The following is a 15313-nucleotide window of genomic DNA, read 5'->3' on the forward strand; positions in this document are numbered from 1 at the left end:
ATCTGCAGATGTTTAAGGAGAAAAACTGAAAGGATAATGTAATGTATTTACATATGAAAAATGTTTTTCATTTACAGACACACTTGTTTACTTCAGTTTTATTGATTTTAGAAATCCTTGATGTGTTTGTTATCTCTGATTCCTCTTTGCTCTCTATTTCCTGGCTTGTGATGTACATCCTCATCCCAGCAGACAGTGTGTTTTCTGCTGAATATTTTTGGAGGAAAATATTGCTCTCGGGGGTTTTATCCTTGTGCTTGTGTGTCTGTGTCCACCCCCCCCCCACCCCACAACCACCACCACCACCCACCCCCTGTTTGAGTCTCCACCTCTTCCTCCCAAACCCCCTCCCACACCCACACCCCCAAACCTTTTTCTAAAAATGTACTTCTGTCCCGCTTTCCACTCCTCTCTTCTTCGGCCCCCACCTTCCTCCGGGGCAAACCATCTCCCACCCAGCTCCCTCTCCCTCTCCCTCCTCCTAACCTCAGATGTCAGAAGCACTCCATAGCCCTCAACTCACCCTTCTCTTACTTTGGCTCAGTTGGGAGTGAGGGAGGGGGGGGTTTCAAGACCCCAGCAGAGACACTGGGGAAGGCTCCATGAAGTGCTTGCATCCAGCATAAGGAGCTGTCAGTCACCTTCTTCTGTCCTGCCCCGAGGACCAAGAAAACTCAGAACCATCTAGAAGCTACTCTGCTGCTCTGGAACCAAAGGTATGACTGCTACAATATCTCTCTGTGTCTTGGTTTGGCGACATTCCTCAGTCATCTTCTTCTGCAGTCAGTTTGTGTATGGCGAGCCGGGGTGAAAATGTGATAATGCTGTGGCCAGATAGTCAGCGGAGGGACTTTGCATGCTTAAAAAACTGTCATGGTCATATATGTGAGCAGAGGAGAGGCAAAAACCTGCCCTCTCGTGGGAAATCTGTTCACATCCAGCGCCGTGCCTCTGTGGTGCTCTGTAGATATGGAGGAACTAATTAGATATAAGGCCTTTCAATTTTGTCTGCAGACATGATAAGGGCTAAACCATTCCCCAGCAACACTTAGTATGAAATTGAAAAGATACAGGGTTCCTCAAAGTAGAAGAAAAGTTGTTTTCATATAAAACTGGCATGCGGAGTGTTGAGACTACAAAACAGTGCCTCAGCTTGATAAACTGAAGTATCTATTGTGCTATTCTCAAGCTAAGAATAGCGTTTAATTGCTGCAAGCTGTATGGAGTTTAATGCAGTCTGCCATGCTTTCAAGGCCAGGGTAAATGAGGCTACACTTTAGAGAAAGGTAGATATGTTTTTATTGCAAAAAAAAAAAATTACAGGCACTTGATCTAAGCCAAACAGAAATTTGATCAAAAGTATTATACTTTTTACCATGCCTGATTCTAGGGAGCTAAGACTTGGATGTTCGCTTCCAGTAAAATCCAAAGGACTGAAGGAGGAGTCTGCCACCACCATCAAAAGATCACATTTCTCTCCCCTCTTATTTCCCCTCATGTCAAGCCCAGTAAATAAATCATGTGACACGCAAGTAGGTGTGTGTGGGGGGGGGTGTCAAGGGCAGAGGCACGCTGACGCAACTTGAAGAACATGCCTAAAGTAGCCTCCGCTCATCTGAGATATGGGTGATCCTCATAAGGGCGTCAGAGGGTGTTTTTTAAAGCACAAAGTAAGCCCTGGTCTACTTTACAACAAAAGAAACCTATGTGTGCCTTGAGATTGACACAATGTGTAATAGGAAAGAATCTATACTGTGTCTGTTTCACCCAATTTTCACCCATGCTTGGAAAAAAAAATTAATATCCATGAAAAATTATACAACCCAGAGAACCTCTGAAATGTTATCATGGGCTCTGAAATAGCTTTTGTGGGTCCTGGCAACAGTGATGCATTATCAAGAGTAGCATTTCAAACCCTGTCTGGAATCACATAGAAGCAGGAGAAAATCTTTGTCATGCATTGTGTTACTTGGTTGCCGAGGTGCATACTGCAAATACCTCTGTGTGGCTCAGTGTTGCATGTCCTCCCACCAAAGTCCATATTTCCAGCTCTGCTTTTTCTCATTTGTCAGTCTGACCTTGTGTGGGTCTGGGTGTGGGAAGGGGGTCTCTGTCCCTCACAAACCCACTGACTCTGGTTTGTATCTGTCAGTAAATACACTAAGACTTGTAAACTAATGGATCTGTGGGGGGAGTGTTGTTTCAGATACCAGGTCCAGTTTAAGTGACAGATCAACGACAGACAGCAAAACACTGTGTAACATTTTATAATTTTCTGTGACAGGATTTAGCAACTGAAAAAGCATCACAGGTTATTTTATCTCTTGTTGCCAAAGTAAACTGTATGACATTGAGTTAACTTCCAACAAAAGCTGAGCTAGGTTCAAATTTAGTTTTTTTAAAGTTCTGACAACGCCTCCACTAATGGGTGTGGTCAGAGGTGTGTGCGATGATGTCACAGTGCACAGGGTACACCTGTACATCACTGCAGCAAGGGAGTCAACAAAAACAAGATTTTCAGCAGGTGTTCAGTTTCTGTATAAATGTATGTCACATCAAGTGACATACAGTATAAAATAAAAAGTGCTCTTTTTTAACGTAGAATTCTTCTCCAGGTGGAAAGCGAAGGCCACAACATGGCGTCCCAGGTCCCAGCGCTCCCTCAGTCCTGCGCTCCAGGGACTGACAGCGTCTTTTCCGACCAGTCTGGCTTTTTCTCTCTGGATGCTAACGTGCCCGGGCTCTCTAAGGTGATTCTCAACAAGCTCAACATGAAGGACTATGAACAATACAGGTAAAAAGCACAGGTTTAATGTAGCACATGTCATAAATGATTGGTCACCTTTTCACATAAAAACACTTGACTTCATTTGTCCCATGTTTTCCCAATATTCGCTAACTTACAAGGGCTGCTGTTGAGGGAAAACCCAGAGTCTCATTCCGCAACTACAAGGAGATGTTCCAGAAGATGGAGGACACCTTTAAGTTCTGCACTGGCTGCAACAAACTGCCAGAGCACCTCACCGAGGGACAGACCCTGAAACGCTGTGTGAAGTGAGTGCAAAGCCACAACTGAAGGGTGATGCTCGAGATCTCATGATGCACTCGCTGTAGTGGGAGGCCTGTGGTGCATAATTTACAATATTCTAGCATTAACACCGCTTAACATTAATCATTGTTTACAATCAGAATATTTTAGGCGACTGAAATCCACACCGCTCTCTGGTCAGCTGTATCATCACTCGGCCAGGACATAGTTTTGACATTGTTGCCCAATAGCTGTCATGTGTGAAGCATTACCCTGTGTCAGTGGCAGAATGATACGCCACCAATGTGTAGACAGCTCTACAGAGGTGGACAATGGCCAGTGGCAAATATAGCTGAGTCCCCTGACTGTGATTCATCTCTCTGCAATTCTGCAGCTTATTAAGAGCAGTTTAATGTAGTGTATAATGTCACAACACCACAGAGTATTTGAAGGAATGTGCTGAGAGTAAGTGGTGGGATATTATGCTGCCTTATTGTTCCTGTGCTTTGTTTTTGTTCTGGATTTCTGCTTTTCTACTGCACTCTGACTTATGCTCTCTCTCTCTCTCTCTCTCTCTCTCACACACACACACAGTCTTGCATGTCCCTTGAAATTCTCAGCTGCTACTGCCTCTCTCACTGGTAGCAGCAGATGTTTGGGCAGAAAAAAAGCTGAATTGCTGACAAGAAAAACCCTCCAGACCTTTGACATCTGAGAATTTCCACCAATAGTCCAACAGTGTCTGCTTGTGACTCAACATTACATTCTTAGATCTCATTCTGATGAATTTAGCTCTGACTTTTACTGTCAAAGCTGAAGTATCTCTGCAAAAGTGTTACATATCTTACTTTTCACAGCCACCTTTATTCTCTCACCTTGTTTTGATTCTTTTGTCCACTTGTAAGCCTCTTTTGGAGGATTAGTATGCCCTGGGAGCACCATGATAGAACACCTTGACTGATAAATGATTTTATGTAAATGTGGGTGCCTCTGAGGCTGGGAAGGGAAAGTAATATAGTCTCCCAAGAGGCCACCTGGCACTGGCAGTCAGACTTATAGTCCAACATGTTACCTCACCACACAAACACAAAAGCCCACATACAGTACATACATGCAAAGAGGTCGTATAATCTGTAATAAATTCCAGCCTCCACCCATCACGGATGTTTTTGCCAGCTGTCATCTAAAATGGGACAGAATTCATCCTCAGAGCCATGAGTTTACCACTGTATAAGAAGGTTAAATATAAATATGGTCTACATGAATGCAAGATGCTATTTACATCCTGGCACAAGCAGGATGCTCTAATAATAAAGGAGCTATCTTGATATATGTTAAGTGATGAAACCCTAAAGGATTTTACTCAGACATGACAGTACTCTGAGCTAAATGCTAACATGAAGATGCTAACATACTCTCATGACAATGGTAGCATGTTGACATTGATGTAATTTTTATCCGGTTCAACAGCTTAGCTTAGCATGTTAGCATGCTAATGTTTGCTAATTGTCTCTAAAAAACTACAGCTGAGGCAGATGGGAATTTCATTAGCTTTGTATGTGTTTAATAATGAACTAACTTATCGAACAAACTCAATATTTGACCCGGTGATAGTGCTTGATGAAAGGCTAAGCTGATCCCCAGGGTCATGATAATATATCCTCAAAAGACCTTGAATCTGTAAAAATGTAAAACAAGTTATATTTTGGGGATATAATGTGGACATTACTACTTCTCCACCCTCTTTACATTTCCTGTGTTTCTTTCCCCCTTATCGTTCTGTCACAGGTGCTTGAATGTGTACTACTGCACCAAGGACTGTCAGAAAAAGGACTGGCCTCAGCATAAAAAGGTCTGCAAGATGTTGCGTCTGGTGGCCATCGACAGACTAGTGGAGTGGCTGATGTTCACTGGTGAGAGATGAAAAGGCGATGCCATTGAAATTAAAATGCCTTAATAGCTGATTGAGTTCACAAAACAGAGAAATCAAATTAATGAGATGGTATATTTTAAAGCTGAGCTGCAGAAATTAAATGCCTGAGAGAAAAAAAGTGACAGAAAGTCGGAGTGCAATACTGGTCTGATTTTGAAATTTTAATTAAAGTTCCTTATCCTTTGAATTTCTGTGATTGCTTTTCATACACCATGTAAACAAACTTGGCATGCAAAATCAACACTCATCCTAAATGTTCTTCTACCCAAACAGGAGACCTTCCATTCCCCACTGAGAAGTGGTGCAAGCCAATCGCTGAGGTGAGGAAATGGGACGACTGGCTCCCCATGCAGGGGGACCTCACACCACGCCTGGACGCCATTTTGTCGGGTAAAAACATGACAAGCCTTTGGAAAAACTCCTGCAGGGCACGGCCGGATGACGACGACCTGCGACAGTCTCTATGGCGGATTCAGAGCGAGTTCCTCTCTCGAGTTCTCACAGTTGGGATGGCTATTCAGCACTTTGGCCTGGATCCATACGCTAAACCCATCACTATTCACCTGGCAGGGGCATCCCACAATGAAACCATGGGAGCCAGACTGACTGACTACGATGAGCTGAATCACATGTTCCCTGGGCACCAGGGCATAGAGGTGGTCATGGTCGGACCAGAAGTGGTGGACGGTCCCATCATGAGGCCTCCTCTCAGGGCATTTGGTCCCAGGCACAGGGTCTTCATCAGTGCATACAAGGGCCTCTATCATCAATTCTGGGAGGAGGTGCTGGAGAAAGAGGAGGCAGCCAAGCCAGATCTGGTGGTTGGATTTCATCCTGGTATGTACAACATTGTACCATCCTGGAGATGTGATTGTATAGACTATAAAATCTTGAGATAGGTCTGGTTGATAGGGTTCCTTCACCTCAGATTGCTTTTAAACCAACCAGCAGTAAACATAACGATCACTGCAGCTATAAACAGAAACTGCTTAGTTTAAGTGGTCAGCTGTCTGAGAGATCCACTGACTTCTTTCCCCTCATGCTTGTCTGACAATGACCTCTTCGAGAGAACAGAGCGAGTAGGGGTCGTATAACTCACTAGATCTGGCCTATTTATTAGTGCCAGGCTTTTATTGGGGATTTGGGTAATTAATGGGAGCAGCTGGGAAAGAGTTTGGCTTCTGATTGCTGGACTCAGCATAATGTCGGTAAGCTGCCCTTTTGAAAGGGGAGTCTCACTCATCCCACTTGGATTCACTCGAGCGCACCTTGCATGCCATAGAACATGTGTAAAATCACTGATTTAAAACAACCTCTCCATCCGTGTCCTGTTTTCAGTCAGAGGACATGCAATATTCTGACTTAATAGAACCGTTTCTTCTTTGAATTATTATGAGTTAAGGCAAGGCAAGGTAAGGTAACTACAACTTTTTACCACTTCATGAAATGTAGCATGTCAGACTGAAACTGTCCATCCAATTGTCCACACTCACAGCCACCTCATTAAAGTGGCACTACAACTCGACACCTCCTAAGCTCTCGCACTGAATCGGGTCTCTGACCCTTTAACCTGCAAAGCAGCAGTAAAGCCCCCCACACACACACACACAACCTGACCCGCACCCGTAACCCCTGGCTCGGTTTATCGCGCAATCACTGCAGGCCCCACTGGTGCTAAATATACACGAATCAGTCATCCCTGCTAGAAAAACTGCCTGAGTGCCTGGCCTGCATTTCGTACCACAAAGCTGGCAGAGCGCTGTATTATAGCACAGTTTAAGCGATAGGGGAACAGGCAGCGTGACAAAGGGAAAGTGTGGGTTTGTGTGTGTGTGTGAAAGGAAGGGAGTGAGAGAGGGGAAAGCAGTGAAAAACTGATAAACAGGAAGGCTTGACCTAAGAGGACTGGAGAGGGAGGGTGATATCAACTGTCAGCTCTCACAGAGAGATGGATGTGGGCAAAAAATAATGTCATCACTGAGGCAGACCACTGAAAACAGGCGCCTCAAAGCCACAAACACAACATCCAGATAGCTCTTTGTAATCCATGAAATAAGCTGGATTTTCATAGCTCTGGAGTGTATTTTTTCAGAGCAGGAAACACAGTAAGTCTTTCATCAATAACAGCAACTTTATATACCATATGGCCCAGAGTTGCACTGGTACCAAGCAATAATTACAGCCATTAACAGTCAGACTGTAACATCTCTTAGTCACCTTGTATCCTGCAGGTTTTAAAAACTCCTGAACACTTACTCTGTGTTAAATGTTTCATTGTGATGAAAAGTGTAACCTCGGGGATGTTCGTATCATAGCATACATTATTCAAATCCAAATCCTCCCTTTCTGCAGTTTGTGTTCTCTGGAAAGATGTGGCAGGCGGGGGATAACATGATACCATCTGTGTGCCACTATTATATCAACGGGCCTCACCATCCTCTAGCCTCTGTGGCATCGTGCCCCTCTGAGCCCCTCCAACACACACCAGTAACCAATGCACACACACTATTCCAGAACAGCTGAAGCTTTAATAAATTCATAGCTCACTTATTCAGCTCACTATATTGTTTTCTGGATGCTGATTAAATGTATAATCTTTCTCTCGGACAGACTAATAATGTGAGACTTTACTTTAGATGGGCCCAGGGAGATTCTCTGTTTGCTCCTCTCCTGGTTTTGTCTCACTCAAGGACACTTAAGCTGGATGGATTTGCAGTGTTTGCAGCCACGGTGGCTTGAACCTCAGTCGTCTGGTTGAAGGGCGAGCTATTCAACACTCTGCTGCTCAGAAGAAAAACATACTAATGATATAAACCAGCGTCAGGGGACAGTGACATCTGTCATTTAATATGCGGCAGGATTATGTACCCAACCCAGCTTAAATATAGCCGGACTGCTCTACTGGATTGTCTCTACATTGTGTCCGGATGTTGGAACTTTTCAGCTGGTGCGATTTCGAGCAAATGGAGTGTAGCTCTTACTTAAACGAGGTCAACCTGTTTAGAGCAAGATTGAGTGATAATTAGGCAGAATGCAAAACACTCTCTGTGACACGTCCGGAGGGAAATTATGTTCTAAGCTTAAAAAAAAAAAGAAAAAAAAAAAAGACATGGCCAGCTGGAGACTAATCAAGTGTAATCCATTCAATCTTTACCTCACTGGAGTGGAAAGACCTGACTTTCTGTCCGTCAGTGTGTGTGAGACAGGCATGGTGAGAAACAGACAGCTCAGTTAAGTGCCTTCAAGTCAGTGTCTTCTGCTGGAAAAAAGGTGATGTCACATTCTCCCATTTGCCAATCAGGATTTCGAGAGCTGATGACTGTTGGTGTGTTTTCTTTATGTGTTTTTTTTAACCCAGGGTTCCATGCTAACCAGGGTCTGGTAGAAGGTTGGCTGCCCTCCCTCCTGCTGCTCAGAGACTATAACATCCCCTCCTTCTTCACCATGTACAGGTTAGTCACATTACTGCATCTCTAAAAAAAAAAAAAAATCATACCAGAGGGCCTCATTAACTCACAGTGCTTACCATCTGCAAAAACTAAAGTTGTAATCTGTCCGAATACTGCACCTCCTCCATGTTAGTCTTATCGTTCACATGTTTGGTCTCCCCTCTCCTCACCCATCTGACCTCATCACCACAGTCCTCAGTCTCAGAAACCCAGGTCACACCCTTTCTGTCATTCTACACTCTCTTTTCCTCCTGTGGCCAATATCAGTTTCCTGTTTGTGTAAAGGCCAAGTTGAAGAAAAGATTTGTTTCTTCTGCTGCAGGCGCTCTCGACAAACTCCCCACTGTAGACTGTAACTTGGTGATATAGCAAAGTTATTGATGTTGTTCTCTGTCTTTTCTGTTGCTGCCGTTCCTCAAATGTTTTTCTCTTGAACAGTTTTCTTGTAGGTGGATGTTAAAATAAGTCTGTGAACAGGTGTTTTAATCTCTCACCAGTCTCTCACGAGGACCGTAAACTCACTCGTTTAATTGATTCTTTCGTCGTCTCTTTGTCGTCCCTGCAGCGAGATGGAGCTCAAGTACTCGCTGCAGATCCTGCTGGAGTTGGAGATGCACATCAGGGACAGTGGGTCCAATCCGTTCACCTCGCAGAAGCCGGAGCAGGTCCAGGCCTGCCCCAACAAAACCCCAGTGTACTGCAACTCTCACTACATCTGTTTCCAGGGACTGCTGCCACGGGAAGACTTTGAGGAGCCAGGCCTGGACAGTTAGGAGGCCATCGTGAGGAAAACCAGAGCCTGTCCTTTTCATAAAGACGTGGCTTTCAATGTAGGACTTTGGGAAACTTCCTGTGGAACCTGATGGACGTTGCTCAGCTGCACTGCCACATGGCACATACGGACGATGAAGCCTACGCTCGCGGGTGAAAAGCAATTTTCACAGTGAAAAACGTGTTTTCACTTCTACAATAGTGCACTGTCCTTTGAATTCTGATATTATTAATTAATGAGAAAGATTACAGAATTTACTGAAAGCTCATTGTGTTGAATGAAGGCACCTGAGGGCATCAGCAGGAGACAAAGGTCTGTACTTCACCGGTGCCCTGAGGTGACACTGATGTTAGATACAAAAGGTCACGGGTGTACACACATAATGAGACCAAAATGAGCTCAATCCTCATTTGATGGTTGTCTATAATTTGCGCTGCAGCTATAACTATTCCCAATTCTTACAATAGCTGCATGAAATTAGATCACATGCATAATAATGTAACATTATGCTGTAAAATTCTGCTTAAATAAATAACGTGTGCCACGGAGCCTGGATTTAACTAAACCATTGTTTATTTTTTCCTTCATTTTCTTATGATTCTGTTTCTCGTTTGTAGTTGTGTCTGGACCTTGAACAGTGAGTCTTGGTGAACATTGCACTAACCTGCCTTCATTCATGGCTCTCCTCAGCTTGTATGTTCAGTCATTTAACCACCATACAATTGTCCTCTTTAACAGACGATATAATAATTCTTTTTGGCTGTGTGGAGGCTCTCCACTGGCAATTATACCTTTTCCCTGTGTCCAACAATAAAAAGACCAAAAAGCCAAGCAGCTTTTGTTTGACAGCTATTTTCAGTTTTATTCAGGGTGCACTATATATTGTTTTATTATATAACAGAGACTTAACTACAAGATAAGTAATCACCTGATATGAAAAAGTCTTAACAAAACTAAACATTATATGCTTTTAATTCCAGGCCTATTATATTGGATAGCATTATATCACAAGGCATTGACTGTAGTGGCTGTTAAAATGCCACATCAAGACTAAAACCACTCTTAGACCTACTTTTTTTGCAAACATTTCAAGCAATTGTTTGCACGCCCTCTTTCTGTGATAACACAGTCATTAATTTCAGCTTCCACTCAAGTGGAAAAATGGCTTAATTTTCCCATGACTTACCAGTAGGGAATATGTTACATTAACCTACTCATGTCAATTTAACAGACCATTTCCTTATCACCCACCCACCTAAACATTGTTGCAGACCAAGCACATACCCCCCCATGGCAACAACACTCCCCAGTGACAGGGGCCCTCCCCCAGAAGGACAGTGCTCCCACCACACCTCAAAAACTGCTCAGAAATGTCTCAAGGAACACAACAACAAGCCCAAGGTTTTGACCTAGCCTCCAAACTCCCCAGATCCCAGTCTGATCCAGATGAATGTCAGGACCCATTGTATTGTAACGAGATGATCAACATCATACACTTCAGGGTGGTTTTGATGGCGACTGTTGAAATTGGGGTCCATGTACAGAATAATTCTGCTTTGCAAACAGTGAAAAAACTCTGCTTCTTGTTGGATTAATGTGTGAAAATAATTAACAGTACTCAATCATGACATTGATACTACTGTGTTTAACAACCATTACATCTCTGGTCTGCATGTGTTTCATGAGAAGGGGATGCACCTTGAGATGTCTGGTGAGTTGGCATTTACACTGAGACACTGACCTCTAGTGGATGACAGAGGTAAAAACACACAAATAGTATAGATAGTAATATTGGAATATTTATTGGTTACAGGTTATTTCCTGGTGGGCTGGCATTAGAATGAATTACCTTGGGAATCATGGGTTTATGGTTTTTTCTTGCTATTAAAACCTGTATCAATGTATAGATACTAATGTAGTTTTTGCATTGTCTCATGTGTGTGTCCCTCTTGTGAAGTCAGGAATGGTCTGGAGTTGTCAGAGTTTTCTAGAAGGGAAAGAACAGGTGCTATATCTGGCGGAGCCTGCCCCCTGACAGTATACTCAGATAACAAACCAGCAGCAGCAGCAGAAGAAGAAACACGGAGCCTGCAGTGTGACACTCACAAATGACAGACACTGGGAAGTAAGTAGGCTTTACCCACTTTGTTGGCAGCTCCTTTACCTTGTGCTTTTTGTAATTTTTGGGGAGCGTTTCTAAATTTAAATTTACATATACCACCCTGTGACAGTGTAAAAATCAGAGGTGTTCTCAAGCAAGCGCAGGGGCAAGAACAGAGCCGCCTGGTGCTCATTAACAGTGACAGCATGACATTTGAATGGCATTTTGAGATACTAGCATGACACCACAGCCGGTTTCATTACTTTTGACCCCTGCTGTTCCTTGCTGTTGCTTTTCTGCAACATTTTTTCACATGTAAACTCATTATGAATCTGCCCATTCAACCGCTCCACTCCCCTTCCTCATGCTGAAATGTCCCAGCCTAAGAATAGAGTAAAGGGTGTAGGCCTCTGTTGTCTGTTGGTGAGAATATAGCTCAAACACATTTTAACAAGCTCGATACTTTGGGCGTTCATAACTTACATTTTTGGAAGTTACTAATCCATTACCAGTCAATTTTGCTCTGTATGTAATTTCACTTTCTCTCTCTAGAACTGTTCTGGAGACCGAGGCTAAACCCATGGCCTTCCGGTCTCAAAAAGAGATGTTTGAGAAGATGGAGGAATCCTTTCAAATCTGTGCGCATTGTGAGAAGCAGGCCAAATCAACTTTCAAATCCACAGAGTCTGAAGCGTTGTGGAAGGTGAAAAAAAAAAAAAAGAAAAGACAAAACGAGATTTCTTTGTCATCAAAGTCAGTAATCTTAGAGACAATAGATCTCATACTTTTTGTCCTCTCTTTGCACAGATGTCTAAATGTCTATTACTGCTGCAAAGAGTGTCAGAAGGAGGACTGGTCCAAACACAAGAAGCTCTGTTCACAGCTGCGTCTGGCTGCCATTGACAGAATTGTGGAGTGGCTTTTGTACAGAGGTAAAACGTCCACACAAGTAGTAGAAAACAGTGAGAAAAGTCAGGTGGATTCTTCCAAGACAGAAATGAAGGAATGAACTCATGAGAAGTCTGCACTTTTTTTTCTTTATCACCAGGGGAGCTTCCATTCCCCACAGACAAATGGTCAAAGCCTCAGTCAGAGGTTAAAGGTTGGGATGACTGGCTTGCAATGCAGGGAGATCTCACAGCTCGCCTCGATCCCATTTTAAATGGAGCAAACATGAAAGACCTGTGGACCAACTCCGGCAGACCCCAGCCTGACGACGAGGACCTGAGGCAGTCTTTGTGGAGGGTTTGCAGCGAGTTCTTCTCCAGGCCGCTGACCATCGCCTGGGGGATGAGGCTGTTTGGCCTCAACCCGTATTCCAAACCTCTCACCATTCACGTGGTGGGAGCAGGCCAAAGTGAGACGCTGGCGGCCAGGCTGACCGACTACGATGAGCTGAACAAGATGTTCCCCGGGCACCAGGGAATCGAGGTGGTCATGATCGGACCGGAGGTTGTAGACGGCCCCATCGTGAGGCCTCCTCTTAGGGCGTTTGGCCCCAAGCAGAGGGTCTTCATCAGCGCCTATAAGGGGCTCTACCACCAGTTCTGGGAGGAGCTAGTGGAGAAAGAGGAAGCAGCCAAGCCAGACCTGGTGGTTGGATTTCATCCTGGTAAGGACATCTTCCTCATTTCGAAAAGCAGCAGGATTTACATTCACACAAACTCTTTTTGATTTGTTTTCATTTTTGATTTCCAGGGTTTGATGCCAGTCAGGGCCTGGACGAGGGTTGGCTTCCAACACTTCTGCTCCTCAGGGATTATGAGATTCCCTCTCTTTTCACTGCTCTCAAGTGAGTGTTACAGACTGCCAGTCACACACACAGTTAAATTCCTCATAACATCATAAAAAGATATCTAATTAAATATTACAACATATAGAGTACAGTACTGAAGAACATTGTGATTACTGACTACTAAGTATTTCTATTTGAAGGTGCGTATGTTTTCTTATTTGTGAGTTAAAGTAACTTGAAATAGCTCAAATATTCACTTCATATTACTGTGTTTAATTATGTTGTAGAGTACAGTTTTTGAAAATCAATAATCTATCGCCTCTCACCCTCTGTCCGCAGTGAGACCGAGATGACCTACTCCCTGCAGATCCTGCTGGAGCTGGAGATGGACATGAAGGGAAGCGGAGCCAACCCCTTCTCCTCGCTCAAACCGGAGGTGATGGGTTCGTCTCCCAGCAAGCCCCCCGTCTACTGCAACTCCCACTACTTCTGTTTCCAGGGCCTGCTGGAGACTGTGGAGTTTGAGGAACCAGATGAGGCCTGAAGGAGCTAAGTGCTCCAGCACACACATGCACACACACACAGTTGACTTTCACATCTGGAGCTCTGATTTTATTGGATTATCAAGAATTGTTTTTATATGCTTTTATTTTCTTAAAATATTTTTTCTATAGCATGTAAATACATATTTATTACTCTTCTACTGAGTTAGTACCACAACTGTATTGACTGATGTTTCCATTCACTATCTCAGTTTTGAGGCATGCAACTGCCACAGTTGTAAGATTTGAATATACTGTCTCAGAAATGTTGTGTTAGCAGAGGGGCAATAAAACCTTGTAGAAATAGTCAAATGTTCTGCACCATTATATCTAAAATAAAACAAATTAACTGATCAAACACAGGAGCAGTTTTTCTTTTCTTTATTTTAAAGACATAATTTCATTTAAGAATAAAAGGCACATTTTTATCACAAAGTTACATTTATCTGCAAATTGTGAGAATGAAGTATGCAAGTCAGTTGTAGTTAACAGTAGGACATTTATCAAATTGCTGTCCATTAAATATTTTCCTCATTAAAAACTAAATCTGTTTCTACCGAGATTTGAAGGATAAAATCAGATCTACAATGTAAAAAACAAGATTGACAATGGCTCCAATGGTGACAGTGTTGAGGTCTGTGTAGGAACACTTGTTACAGATGTAAGGATTGTACATGTAGCGTTTGTAACCAAAGACACACCAGAGAATGATGGCGAGCAGGTACAGGCACCACTGCCGCAATGTTGAACACAAACTCCATCATGCCGAGCCCGAACGAGAGGAGACACTGCAGCAGCTTGAGCAGGTTGAGAACCATGATGACCACAGTGACCAGGAGGCAGGCAGCGAACACGATGATGCTGCATATCATCCCTAAAGGACGAAAGTACCATTCGGCATTTACAAAGTGGTCTGCAGCGGCGGCAAGGATGATGCAAGCCGTGAAGGCCTCTGCTGTGCGGAGGACTCCTCTGGGGCTGGATAAGTAGCCGCTTGGACACCCCAGCTTTTGCTTCAGAGCATCAATCAGGAAGATGAAGGTCGCAACCAGGGAGACGATGAAACACAGGATGCTGACGACACAGGTGAGACAGACGAAGACGGCTGCAAAGATCAGGGTGGCGGAGGCGATCATGGCGGCGCACAGGATGGTCAGACCGCAGGTCAGGTCAGCCCAGTTGGGGAGGAAGGCAGCCAGGAGGATGTGCCACATCCTGGCCTCCACCACGGTCAGGACCACGGGAACAACGATGCAGAAGACCCAGACAAACTCGCACCACACGCCCCAGGGGCTCACCATCCTGCCTCTGAAGAGGACGATGATGAAACATAAACAGCTCAAGATTATTTCCAGGAGGCGTAAAATGCCCAGACAGCCCTTGAATGGGCCACACATGATGATCAGTTTAGGTCTTAAGGTCAAAAAGCAAAATCCCTCTTATGCCTTTTGATCAAGTTGAACTGTCTGTGTTGCTACTTCTTCAGTAACAGTGAACACCTCATTCCTTGTTACTCCTGCTGCTCTGTCCACTAAAATGTGACCATGTGTTATACAACAGGCAGGTGTCATTGAGTCATTTCCTTGTATTCAAATTTCTTGGCTCAGGAATTGGTCTTCGGAGTGAATGGAGGACTGCTTTTAAACTTTTGAGTTATGTATTCAGTGATTACATTGAGTCAAAATCCATCATCAGTTAGATGTATGCCCTTATGTGCTTGAAATCAGATGTATATATTACAACTTTTCTTTCT

At 43.8% G+C, this 15313-nt stretch overlaps 3 protein-coding genes across 4 annotated transcripts; 2 read left to right on the forward strand and 1 right to left on the reverse strand.

The window, feature by feature from the left end:
• Window positions 1-419: 419 nt before the first annotated feature.
• Window positions 420-9747, forward strand: LOC108886803 (putative protein MSS51 homolog, mitochondrial). 2 transcript variants are annotated; one of them, XM_051066401.1, is made up of 7 exons: window positions 420-716; window positions 2603-2794; window positions 2908-3054; window positions 4817-4941; window positions 5235-5798; window positions 8320-8413; window positions 8976-9747. In XM_051066401.1, the coding sequence occupies exons 2-7, from the start codon at window positions 2637-2639 to the stop codon at window positions 9181-9183; spliced, it is 1296 nt and encodes a 431-aa protein (XP_050922358.1). In that variant the 5' UTR covers window positions 420-716; window positions 2603-2636; the 3' UTR covers window positions 9184-9747. The 2 variants fall into 2 exon arrangements, with proteins under 2 accessions (XP_050922358.1, XP_018537369.1); XM_018681853.2 differs by having other exon boundaries at window positions 2616-2794.
• On the forward strand, window positions 9273-13918 carry LOC108886804 (putative protein MSS51 homolog, mitochondrial). The gene is given in 7 exon segments (XM_051066555.1): window positions 9273-9334; window positions 11836-11953; window positions 11955-11986; window positions 12091-12215; window positions 12332-12895; window positions 12982-13075; window positions 13358-13918. Coding segments are annotated over 7 exon segments (1200 nt in total). The 3' UTR covers window positions 13563-13918.
• Window positions 13919-13963: 45 nt separating this feature from the next.
• Window positions 13964-15075, reverse strand: LOC108886821 (myeloid-associated differentiation marker-like protein 2). Its single transcript, XM_018681878.2, is given in 2 exon segments — window positions 13964-14287; window positions 14289-15075. Coding segments are annotated over 2 exon segments (843 nt in total). The 5' UTR covers window positions 14958-15075; the 3' UTR covers window positions 13964-14113.
• Between the last annotated feature and the right edge of the window lie 238 nt (window positions 15076-15313).

Source organism: Lates calcarifer, linkage group LG23 (assembly GCF_001640805.2).
Source record: "Lates calcarifer isolate ASB-BC8 linkage group LG23, TLL_Latcal_v3, whole genome shotgun sequence".
NCBI classification, from domain to species: Eukaryota; Metazoa; Chordata; class Actinopteri; family Centropomidae; genus Lates; species Lates calcarifer.

Bases quoted from the DNA above. Each gene is read 5' to 3' on its own strand.
- LOC108886803 (XM_051066401.1), top strand. From the start codon at position 2,637: ATGGCGTCCCAGGTCCCAGCGCTCCCTCAGTCCTGCGCTCCAGGGACT. The intron at 4,942-5,234 runs GTGAGAGATGAA...CTACCCAAACAG, and splicing joins GGAGTGGCTGATGTTCACTG to GAGACCTTCCATTCCCCACT. The intron at 8,414-8,975 runs GTTAGTCACATT...TCGTCCCTGCAG, and splicing joins TCCTTCTTCACCATGTACAG to CGAGATGGAGCTCAAGTACT.